This window comes from Plodia interpunctella, chromosome Z (genome assembly GCF_027563975.2).
Source record: "Plodia interpunctella isolate USDA-ARS_2022_Savannah chromosome Z, ilPloInte3.2, whole genome shotgun sequence".
Classification (NCBI taxonomy): domain Eukaryota; kingdom Metazoa; phylum Arthropoda; class Insecta; order Lepidoptera; family Pyralidae; genus Plodia; species Plodia interpunctella.
In genome coordinates, this window is record NC_071324.2 from 7,004,554 (window position 1) to 7,016,836 (window position 12,283).

General features: G+C 38.6%; 1 protein-coding gene across 3 annotated transcripts in view; it reads right to left on the reverse strand.

Annotated features, from left to right (window-relative positions):
- The window catches only part of Dhc16F (Dynein heavy chain at 16F), a 40,896-nt gene that overhangs the window by 21,799 nt on the left and 6,814 nt on the right, over window positions 1-12,283 (reverse strand). For all 3 annotated transcript variants that reach the window (XM_053768512.2, XM_053768513.2, XM_053768514.2), the window contains 22 exons: window positions 12,107-12,257; window positions 11,712-11,921; window positions 10,335-10,547; window positions 9,884-10,030; window positions 9,272-9,448; window positions 8,852-9,106; window positions 8,448-8,594; window positions 7,827-8,080; window positions 7,509-7,627; window positions 7,079-7,252; window positions 6,402-6,561; window positions 6,064-6,209; window positions 5,627-5,778; window positions 5,060-5,252; window positions 4,405-4,544; window positions 3,561-3,746; window positions 2,976-3,131; window positions 2,297-2,524; window positions 1,741-1,961; window positions 1,104-1,315; window positions 522-634; window positions 126-268 (listed from right to left, as the gene is read on the reverse strand). In XM_053768512.2, coding sequence (XP_053624487.1) covers window positions 126-268; window positions 522-634; window positions 1,104-1,315; window positions 1,741-1,961; window positions 2,297-2,524; window positions 2,976-3,131; window positions 3,561-3,746; window positions 4,405-4,544; window positions 5,060-5,252; window positions 5,627-5,778; window positions 6,064-6,209; window positions 6,402-6,561; window positions 7,079-7,252; window positions 7,509-7,627; window positions 7,827-8,080; window positions 8,448-8,594; window positions 8,852-9,106; window positions 9,272-9,448; window positions 9,884-10,030; window positions 10,335-10,547; window positions 11,712-11,921; window positions 12,107-12,257 — 3,897 coding nt within the window. The remainder of the gene's footprint in view (window positions 1-125; window positions 269-521; window positions 635-1,103; window positions 1,316-1,740; window positions 1,962-2,296; window positions 2,525-2,975; window positions 3,132-3,560; window positions 3,747-4,404; window positions 4,545-5,059; window positions 5,253-5,626; window positions 5,779-6,063; window positions 6,210-6,401; window positions 6,562-7,078; window positions 7,253-7,508; window positions 7,628-7,826; window positions 8,081-8,447; window positions 8,595-8,851; window positions 9,107-9,271; window positions 9,449-9,883; window positions 10,031-10,334; window positions 10,548-11,711; window positions 11,922-12,106; window positions 12,258-12,283) is intronic.

Sequence of the window (12,283 nt, forward strand, 5' to 3'; positions counted from 1 at the left end):
AGTACATTACGATACAAGCGAGAGCATAAGACCCCAGGGAAAGTTGAGCACAAAAATAAGAACGTAGATCTCTATCCAATATATAAAATATGACAAGCAAGTTTTGGCTACAAGTTAGTCCTTACCTAAGTAGTTCGATAGTCGGTTGAGCACCATACACGTCCAAACGCGGCATATTTACGTCGTCAATGAATATTATAACTTTCTTCCCGAGGGGGGCGCCAATAGCTTTCCGTGGTCGCTTGTCCAAACGGAGCTCTATTACTTCCTGTATAATAGAGAAGAAATATATTTAAATTATTATATATTATTTAGAATGTCATCTTAAAATGAATGCCCTTCATTATATATAACGTTTTTATAAGTAAATAAATTAAACAAGATATATTTGAGACTAACCTATGTAATTTCAAGCAACATATTTATGTTGAAAAACTAACAAGAAACATATTAATCTAGTTGAAATGAGATACTTAATACTCAAATACATTTTTAACCAGACCAAACACTAGTGAAATTACCTGCGTCCTGGAACTGCTAGTTTGTGCTGAGAAGTTGAGAATGACCGGAATGTAATATCCCGTAGCGGACATCCGGTTGAGTACTTCTGCCGCTATGCAAGTTTTGCCGACACCTGTAAAGGAATGAATGATTTGGTTGTAGGCTATATATACAACACTAGACATAATAATTTACAAGCTCAATATGTAAATAGTATATAATACAAAAAGCAACTGCAAATTTAAAAAAATCAAAGCTAGAGATATGTTTTTGATTGTACTTTGATATAGAAATGCCGACGCCAGAAGACCCCACTATTCCATACCTCAAAAACAAAATGTCATTCATATTTTTACAAAAGGAGAGGGTTTTCAATACAATACAATTGCTTCATAATACAATTTCTATCTCTGAGCATTTTTCGGTTTTTTCATACCCATACACGACAATACAAGAAAATAAATACACATACGCGCCTAAGCACATAGTATTCCAATTGATATTTCAAGTAAAATAATGTTTTATTATTTGTTTCGATTAGTTTGATTTAAAGAGCCAGCATAGCATACTTTATACCGCAGCAAATAATAGTGTAACCATACCTGTGTTTCCGGTGAACATGACAGGCTTTCCTGAGCCCAGCAGTTTGTCGAAGAGGTAGCCATAGCGGACAGTGTCTATGGTCGGCACCAACGTCTCGAAGAACGGCCTATTGCAGTCGTACAGGAAGTCCGGGATGATCTCCGCCCACACTTTCAGCTTGCGCTGCTTCGTGTCCATGAACATGTCGAAGAAGTTGAAACCTTGTGGGAAGCTACACGAATGTTGAATTAGTACATGATTTTTGAAAACATGTTGCATATGGTATATGGTGGTGTGTTATATCCAAAGCAGCACTTATTTATTCTTCATTTTAAGGTAACTCTGAAACTGCGATTAATCTCTGCGAAGGCGGATGGTATCTCGCCATTGTTCGCACTATATCTTTTTCTACACAAGCAACCTCTCGTTCTCGTAAGAATTTGCGACGCAATTCAATAAGTTTTAAAACTTCATCTAGTTTTTGTCTTAAATTATATATAGGTGTTAACAATTGAGTAATAGACAAGACTTGGTGGCAGATCCGTTAATAACATTGGTTCGAAAAAACGCCTAGTTAAACTGTGTAGATAATAACCTGGTTTCTCATGGCAAAATCTGAATTACAATTTTTAAGCTGACAAAACGGTTTGTACTAACTATTCAGCTTCTTCATATTCCTCAAACTGCCTCTTGATGACTTCTTCAAATGGCTTTCTGTTCGCCTCTATAATGTTTCCTCCTATGCACCACACGTAGCAGAATATAAAGCAGTGCGCGATGTAAGTTTTGACAGCCGCCTTATCAGGGAAACGCTCGCCCGGCTCCGACAACAGAGCGCCCATCAGGTAGCATATAGCTGATACCTTACTTATGTCAACCTGGAATTAAGATAATTTTAGCTAGTAAAATAAACTTATTTTACATATGGGCTTGTTTTCCCCTTTCTAAAATGTCATATTATAGTAATCTGACAGATGAACCTGCCCGAAGTCATTTGCCAGTTGGACCTATCCAAGTTGTGAAATATAATTTTACCAGTATATGTACGCTATCAGATACTGTATCAGCAAATGGTGATATAAGCCTTAAATCTCTTTCATGTGTGGGAACCAGCAGTCTATATATGACTATTAAGAGACGATGAAAACATAATCTATGGATTTGATGTTATATTTATCTTAAATCCAAAATAAATGCAATAAAAACAACTAACCTGTTTGATGCCAACGATGCACTTGGTGTTTACAAAAATTATCCCCTTGTCCAGCATTTGAAAGAGTTCGTAAATGAAATCTGAGTTCTCCTGGGTGAAGAGGTTTTTCTCGACGCCCTCCTCGAGCCACGACCTGACATAGGGGAGGTAACCCATCTCATGAGGGTCGATGTACACCATGCCACAGCGAGATACGGTAGCTGGCGATGCTTGGGCCAAGTCTGCTACCTGTCATGTTCAAATAACGATTACTTGTATTCTTGTAAGATAATGCCCTGTCATTACCACGTCTTTATCACTTATGATATAAAGTCGACTCTCGAGTTGAGATAGACCGTCGAAGGCCATGTTTAGTAGTATGGTGGAACAAAAGTAGTGACAGGACTTTGTAACGAATTAATTTGAAAGCGACTGGACCGATTTTACTGAAATTCGGAACAAAGAAACCATTTGGTGTGGTACCGTACCAGATAGTTCAGTGGTTAAAGAGTCTTTTCTACTCATTACATGTATTCAAAATTTGATTAATTAGCATTTTAACAAAGCCTGTTGCGGATTACGTAGTATACTGTTGTATATTTTGACAAAACTTGTGGCGGATACATTTCTGTACAGTTCTATAAACTTTTATTTAGTGCGAATAAACTTTTTTAAGTTTCAAAATAGATATGTTAGTGACCTCAAAGACCATATGCACGTAGGGCGTGAGTTTGATCCGCTCGGAGTTGGAGAGACACAGCATCTTGTTGTCGTCGAGCACAGTGTTCATGTTCTCGATCCACACCGCGTCCACCGGCCCGTCGCATATCAACCATTGGTGATCGGTCTTCTCACACTGTAATACAATACTATCGTAGCAACAAATTACACTACATGAATTATGAATTCTATTAATCCGGCTCGACTACACACGGTCTAATAGCCTGTTCTGTATAAACCTACGTTAATAAATTGTCTAACACAAATGTATCAGAATTTGAGACTTTGTTTTATTCTATGTAGTGATTATAATTGTCAAGTGTCATAACGAGTTATCACGGCACATCCCATCAATTATACAAATGACAGTGTTGTACACAGCCAACCGACTTAGTTTAGGAACTAAGTCGGTTGGCTGTGTACAACACTGTACACTGTACACTGTAAGTAGGTAGTAGTAAAACAAAACAAAAATTGTGGCAGCGAAACTAAAACAGGATGTTTTACTTCAATGTTTGACAGTTATTAACAAGATACCGAGTATATTATGTTGATAATTCGCCACCTGCACAGCAGTCCTCAGAGACAACGGCAAGATGCCGTCGTGCCACTCCAGGGTCTGCAAGTTGACCTCGCCGTACAATTCGCCGATAGATAAGCTCTTCGGGTTCATTATGTATTTGTGTACAATCTGGTACTGCACGCCTGGCACCCCATTCTCGCACAGCCGAGTGTAAGTATCACCCAATGTCTGTTAACCAATAAATAGAAGATTATTTCTAATCATTGCAAGGTGTGGATATACGATTATCTGCCTGTAGCGATTGTGGATTATTGTGGCGGATTGATGATATATTCCTCTCAGCATAGTCATATGAAGAAAAAACCACAGCTACTTTATTAGCAATATGAATGGAGAGCAATTAATATATGCCGTTGAATCAAATTGAATTGGCCATCACTGAATACTATGACAACGCGAGTCAGATAAGTAAAGAAACTAACATGGCACGAGTGTTGATTGTATCTGGGTTATTCGTGCTAAGAGTGGGAGCTATATTATACAATCTGTATTTTTCATTTTCGCGCATTCCCGCTACCTTTCTCAGCCATTGAGCGTCGGTGACCATGACCTACATAGTAGATTAGCGTCCTTATTTTTTAGATAAATGCACGTATATCATCCTTGATTCCCTCAAGCCTTTTATTTGGTATCTGGTGTTTCTTTCTAGCAGCCATAGTGAGACTGTATCCACTGCGTTTCGGCATTTTTTCTTACACTGTGGTCGTTTCGAAACCCTAATATGTTGTGAAGTATTTTGATAACAGTATAAAGATGTGAAAAATTGTCAGTAAAATCTAATGTTTGTACAATTTTTCGCCTTTACCCACATGAAGACGTCACTCACGTGTAAAACAACAGTCTTGCCGCCGCCAGTGGGCCCCACCAGCATCACGCCCCAGCGCACTATCATAGTCTCGTGGAGCTGAATCACCTTCCTGATCTGACACGCCTCGATTTGTTTCTTCGTCTCCAGTAATATTGTCCCTGTTTAGATGTTCATTTTATTAATGGCTCGAAAAATGAATATTATGCATAGAAGTAATGAATGTATTCAGGACACAATAGCTCCACTATTGTATCCTATCATACATTCATTCACGCAGATTTTCATATCCTTTAATTTCATCAGCCTATCAATCCAATGTTTGTTAAGCTTAAGGGTAAATAAATTATGATTAAAAATATGTGCAATATTTTTTTCTGATATTCGTAGGTACTTATTTTACGTAAAGAATTTTCGAACCTAGAATTTTAATAAGATATTTTAAATGATTAAACTTTGAAATAATACGAAACATGAATGGGCGTGGAAGCACTCTATATCCTCCCGTGGAAGTCGTACATGGCGACTAAGGGACACAGCCTAACTATAATATTTCGAAGGAGGGTTGACGTCAGGCAGGCGGCCGGCTTTACAGCCAAATCTTCAAAACTCGCGGAACATGCGGAGATGAGACACATGGCTGTGGCTTACAAACCGCTATTATCTGAATACATACTAATAACATCCTCCATAACACCGTAGTCCCTGAAAGGCAGGTCCACGCCCGGGAACAGATCGGACAGGATGCCGCCGAAGAGGATGGCGTCTGCTGCTAAGAATTTGGGTAAGTTGCTGTCGTTCAGCGCGCACAGCAAGGTCTTCTCTTCATGTTGGTCCGGACTTGCCCGCTTTAGCGCCCCAGCCATTACCTAAACAACATACATACAACTGGATTCTTAAATATAAATTTATAACGTTTATTATGTACGATTTGCATTGATATATATTAGTAGTTAAATGACGTACATTAATCAATAGAAATCGATGAAATAAGAAATCAACTAGCTAATGATTCCGTTGAAAAATTTGAGACAAATCCCAACTCCCAAATTCGATTCACATCAGTTAGTATTTTTTTAAATATTATCTTTTTAGCAAAATTACACGATTTGGTGATTGTATTAGGTTAATTTAAAACAATATATAATTTAATTTATTTATAATTTAAGCAGAGCAATTATATTTCGTGCAAACTTTTAAAGGAAGGCATCAATAAATTTTACATTTTTATATGTACACATACCAAAACACTCTTGACAGCCCGCATGCCGAAGTCGTAGTGATCCTGTTTAGAGAGCTGCTCGCTGGACAACTTGTACATCTGTACCATCTTCTTGGCAAGACCCTTCGATGACTCGAACCCTTCCGAGTAGAGAATCACTTCGGCGATCAGAGCTGTACAAGACAATTTGTAACTAGAAAGAACGTCCATCGTCCATTGTCCATCCAATAGAAATTTGTGCGGTAATTTTAGAGATGATCGTGTCTATACCGGGGGACTTTTTGTAATATGTAGATTGTACTTTGAATAGGCAAACCGTGCCAAATAGTTGTTACTATGTATTTTTGTTAATCTTTCATACAAAATCTACTGCACAGATTTTGATAAAATTTAGTACATGGGTAAAATTAGGGGTATTTTTTATTCCGTTATTCCCCAATGCCACACAATTGACTCACCATAATCAGGCACCATCATGGAAATGGGTCGGAACAGAGCCTTCAAGTTATCTGGCAGCTCGGTCCTCCCGGCGTACCCAGGGTTCATGGTGATGAAGGCCGCGCAAGTTCGAACTAGTTTGATCTCGCGGCCTTCGAACATAAATCTGCAACCATTTATCAGTATAAATTTGTGTCCAGTCGGATTTAAGACAGGGTTCCTTAAATTCGGCCCTGTATACTACTGGCTCAAGCGGTGTTACTTCCCTGTTGTCTCCATAACATTACAAATTAAGTGTGTTATTACAAAGCCTTGTTCCAGAAAAAGCGAAAGAAAGGTTAGGTTTGTTATGGCGCACCTGGTCTGTTTGGCGACCTTCGCGTTTCTGATAGTAATGAGTTGCTGCGCAATGACAGACAACACTTCGATGTCGATTCTGTTGAACTCGTCGAAACAGCACCAGGCGCCCGACGTCGCCAGGCCAGAAAAGAACCTCCCCATCATCTTGTAGTCAAGACCTGCATGCGTCAGTATTAAAATTTAGATATAATGTGTTGAAAACGTTTGTTTAACAATAGTTATCATCTACCTAAAGTTTTAAATGTCGCAAAATTTTACTGTACGGTTTTTGATGAACCTTGATATAATAGCACTAACGTATTGGGTATTTAAAGACGATATTTCTAGGGACAGAAACTCCGTGGCATCTAGTAAATCATATGTTGGATAGGTCCCAGTTTCAACCGCGTGACAAGTTAGCTGAAGTTCCTCTGAAGTTAAAATTAATAATACTCGATTATTCAACAAAATTCCTATACGTTGCATCTTTAAAAATTATATGCTTGGGTAAGACAAAAATAAATTATACGCCTAAACGTTTCTCAGGATTTACACTGCCTATTGGTGAAAAGAATAGAAGAAATCGTTCAGGAGTGTATCACGTTCATATTGGCGGACAGAAGCGACATAGTACTTTTATAATATGTGTGTAAAAGGATCTTTACGAATCATATCGGTACAGATAGAAGCGCACACCTTCAGAGCAGTTGAAGACGACGCACTGGATGGCGAGCGATTTGGCCAAGTCCTTGGTGGTCTCAGTCTTGCCGGTACCGGCCGGGCCCGCCGGCGCCCCGCCCAGGTCCAACTGCAGTGCCCCCATGAGGCACAAATAGCAACGGTCGGTCAGCGGAGTTATCACCAGTACACCTACCATGAATTACCACGATATTTTCAAATCAAATCAGTTTTTTTTTTCATTGTCGTTAAGAGAAATCTCAATGCATGCAGTACGTGACAAAAAATCATGCCCGTATAATCCGTCGGCAGCCGATCCTGGGTGCAGCTCAACTTAAAGTTAGACCTTCATACATACGTACATTGCAAATTAAGTGAAATGAGAAGAATAGAATGGCAAAAAACATGTATTTTCAACCAATAGATAAGTACAACAGAAATAACTGACCTCCGGCCCCTAAATATTCGTGACCGTAAATATACATAGCGCTAGACATGCGCGCGACGCAGTTATCCAAGTCTTCTTCCCAGTAGTAACGGATCATTTTAAGCCACTCAAAGTCTATCCTGTAGAAAGACAAAGAATCTATGTTTTTACGAGAGTCGGAACATATGAATGAAAAGAGTAAATATTTTAAAAAATCTTGTCAACTGTTGTCTTTATGCAATTAGATCTTTCATAATTTTTTTGTCATTTTTAATTTTTTTTATCTTTTATTATTTTCAATTTTTTTTATCTTTTATTACAATTTTAATAAATACGAACGCGCGCTGCACATGTTTCTCGACCAACTTCTCAATTGTGTCTCTGGCGTGTACGTCCACGGTGATGAGTGCACAGAGCACTTTTCGAAACAAAGACGTCAGGTCTTTGCGAGTCAACGCAGCCAAGTCGTTCAGATCTCCGATGCACTTGCGCAAGTAGTCCAACAATCCTGTGTCTACGCGTAGAGGTATCTCCAAGTCGAAAACTTCGTGGACGCCTTTGGCCCACATTATTTGGGAGACTGTTAGGACCACCTTATAAATAAAAAAATAGTATTATTTTTATACGGGTACAATTTGGCTAGCTCAGCTAATTCTTATTTTTAAAATATAAAATTGATTAAGCTATTATAATAAGTAAAGAAACTAGTTGAGATTTGATTACGACCGGGGTCCACTAATACACTTCTCATAATTATTTTTGATATTCAATGTTCTTAAACTCAACATGCAACGTCATTTTCTATCCATTTCTGAACATGTGTCTCTCTTCCCAGACTTTCTTCTGTCCCCTGAAAATCTTATCTATTAGTGACCTACTCAAATCGAAATCTACATCGAAGCCCTGGGTCTGCCTTTCAAAGACTAAGCCTAACAATTGTTGTCAGTAGATGGCACTGACCTGATTAGGGTGTAGCTCTACCCATTCTACACGCGGCCGCAGCAAGTAGTCTTTGAGCGCGTGTTTCATCGATCGCTTCACAGACGCAAACATCGCCTCCTCCACTTTACCGAGCCAGTCTTCAACATTACCTCGAGCTTTTAAACCCTGGTTACAAACCAAATGCTCGTTTAGGCTGGTAACTAAGGTTGGCGCAACATTTTAAAACAAAATTGTCATTGGGTAAAAGTTTGGAAATTATTATATATAAAATTTGTTTTAACTTTTTACAATAGAGAACTTTACACCCGCCACAGAAAAAGTACATCTCTCCCAATAGTATGTTTGCGAAATTGATTGTAATACCTAACAAACAAACTCACTTCCATATCGCATTGCATACCAGATACTTAACAATAAAATACCTTGCCGAGATTGACTCGCTCCCCTTCAGGCGACAGCATGGCAATGATATCTGTGGTGAGGTCCTCCGGAGCAGCCGATTTAGCCAACTTGGCCTGCAACATGTCTCTCGTTTGAAAGGACATCTCCTTCTCAACCAGAGTCCCGTCCTCCGTTATCTCCATCTCACTTTCCGGCAACTTCACTCCGAATTCCAATTTGGCAATCGCGTCGAAACATTTGCGCAAGTGAGGCTGCACTGCGTGGGGATTACGGGTCTGAAAGCAGATAAGACCGTTCGGTTAACCACTGGATCGCCACCGTTTTATATAGGAACAAGGATATAATTATTTATCTATCTATTACAATTCAATTGTATCTCAAATATTACAGATTGGTACAATAGTTGTGTTAGATATATGTATATAGAATAGATTAGATACCTGAGCCAATATCTCGAGTAACTCGTCGTTCGACAAGAAGAAAAATCTCGGAAAAGCAACTCGCTTTGTCTCCAAGTATGCCTCGAGACATTTCATGATCTGGTCCAACATTTCGTTGTTCCGAACGAACTCCTCGTACAACTTCGGTTGTGTTGCAGCGGGCATCGCAAGCGGTACCTATAAGCAGAAATCTTCATATAATAGACAGTATCATCACTACACGTACATGTAAGTAAGTAGAATATGGATTATTAACGAGCTACATTTTTGCCATTGCAATGTAATGGCCAAGAATGCTTGATAAATACCTAGTGTCGCCAACCAAGAGCGCACAGTGCCCTCAATTAGTTCCTATTCTTAGGATCATATCCTTTATCTATCTATTTATAGATGGACTAAACCATAGAAAGACAAAAACAAAGTACATTTTATCACAGGAAATTATCGCCGCATCTGATCAGTATTTGAACTTTGTGCGACTATTGGCACTTTATTAGGAAGTGCTGTCATACGAGGGATATATTACCTTCACAGCAGATAGGCAAAGACAGCATTCCAAAAGAGAAATACACAGGGACGAGAGACAAAGAGAGAGAGAGATTATATTTGTACCTTGGCCAATTTCCTCATAATATCCTTCCAAGACTTGTCGACAATGGTGAACAGCCTCGTTTCGTTGGGCAGTTGCCGCTGAATGTCCGGCGCGGAAAAGATCACCTCCAGGTATATCCACGTTTGTTGACACGCGAACCATTCTTCCTGCAATCACAAATATGGCTTCTGTATCTTACTTGATAATATTCTTCTGAACAACATGAAGCTATAAGCAAGAGAACAGCGCATTTTTATAATTAAAGATAATTTTGTCGGGTATGATTGCCAGGAACGGAATTCTAAATGAAGAATATTTAAAAAAATCCCAAAGATTTTACATAATATAACAATCGTATTTTCATAAAAATATGGCAACATGTATTTTCCAAGTGAGAAATTCTGTCTGATCCCCTTTGTTGTTTATCTTATTTCACAACTGGACATCGACAGATCGAGTAATGACAATTACCATGGTCCTCGCGAACAAGTCCAGGTTCTTGGCCCACTCCTCAACCCTGCTCTTGATCGGGCCGCAGTTCCGCGAGCTGAGTATGGTGCCAATGTGTATGTTGCTCTCGTCCAGCGCCGCCTGGATCTCCTCCAGCCCCCCCAACACATAAACGTCGCGGGCGTCCTTGTGCAGCAGCACTGGGAACTCCAGGGCTGCCCACATCTCCTCCACCTGTATTTGAGATGTTTGATTTGAGTAATGCTTGCGTTATTATATATATATATATATATATATATATATATATATATATATATATATATATATATATATATATATATATATATATATATATATATATATATATATATATATATATATATATATAAATCCTTACATATTATAAAACTCAACTACTGGATGTAACCTACCGGACTCAACGTAACCTTCTTCAGGAACCAAACTGCACACATACATATGTTATTTACCATTAGACAGTGTGATTCCTGAGGAAGGTTTAGGTGTATAAATTATTGATGGTTATATCGATGCCTGCGACTTCGTTCGCGTGGCCGAACAATTTTTGGTAAGGAGTCAAAACTATTAGAGAAATTTAATTATACAGAGAAATGTAACGTACAAAAGATGTTAATCAGACTGAAAAAATATACATTCTATAGTTTAGCTGAACTATTATGACTCTTGTTCAGATGTCCAGATCTTCGATTTTTATACCTCAACAGAAAATGCTCATCAGACTGAACAACTTTTATTAGAGCGTCATTTCTATTTTTACTATAGCTGTACCATCATAGGTCTACATCAGGTGTTCCAGATCTTCGATTTTTATACTTCTACAGAAAATGCTCATCAGACTGAACAATTTTTTTAAGTCGTCATTTCTATAGTTTAGCTGCACCATCATTATTTTCCATCAGGTGTTCCAGTTTTCAAAATAATTTATATTATGTTGCCCAGGCTTAATAGCTATATAACAAAAAATTTTCATTCAAATCCGTCCAACAGTTCCCAAGATTAGCGTGTACAAACAAATAAACATACAGACAGAATTTTTTTTTCCAATTCTTACTATGTTGCTGTAACTATCGGCCAATTTGATTTTTATGTAAATTTATTCAATGTACAAGATTTTTTTTCTACTATATATACTCTACTATTTATATCTACTCTTTATATATGTATTGATAAATAGTTAGAAATGTCAATTTATAAAAAATAGTGAATAACCCCGATGCAAAACCCGGGGCTCGATGCAAAAGTGCCCATTACAATCGCCGTCTTTCTTCTATGAGCGACAATGGAAATACTAAATATTTTGTATTCAGCAAAATTCGTCTGGTATTGTCTTTTTCAAAAATGTTGCAGTATCTTGATCACCTTTTTGAGCAGAGCCTCGAGTCCGGCCTCGGAGCTGGCCTGGCCGGCGACCTCCATCAGCTCCTCTGCATGCTGGAACGCTTGCAGCTCTTCGAACAGGTGCAGCGTCATCTGCGTCTCCGGTGTGAAACGCGTGTGCAGGATCTCCTCGATCTTCACCCAGTGCCGGGGCTTCAGCGCCGGATTCCGTAGATACGACATCACGGGAATCTGTCATGTTTCCATCTTAACGATTTTGGTGTGACTAATCAGGTGTTATGACAGGACTACTTTGATTACGATAATTACTTTAATTTATATAGCATTTTGGACGCTGAGAGTTGGACGGTAAGGAGCATTAATTGTCTATGTAGCACCAACGTCAAGCTTTTTACATCCGCGCGTAAGTAACATACCTTTTCCTTGATAATATCAATGGTTTCTTTGCATCTAGGCAGAATTTTATTCGGCGGCATTCCTTTGTCAAGTTGGTTGAATATTTTGCCGTAAGCAATGGTTGTATTTTGTATTTCCTCCATATCCAAGGTGTTGAAAGGGGCGTCACCCCTAAACAAATAATTTAACAATTGTTA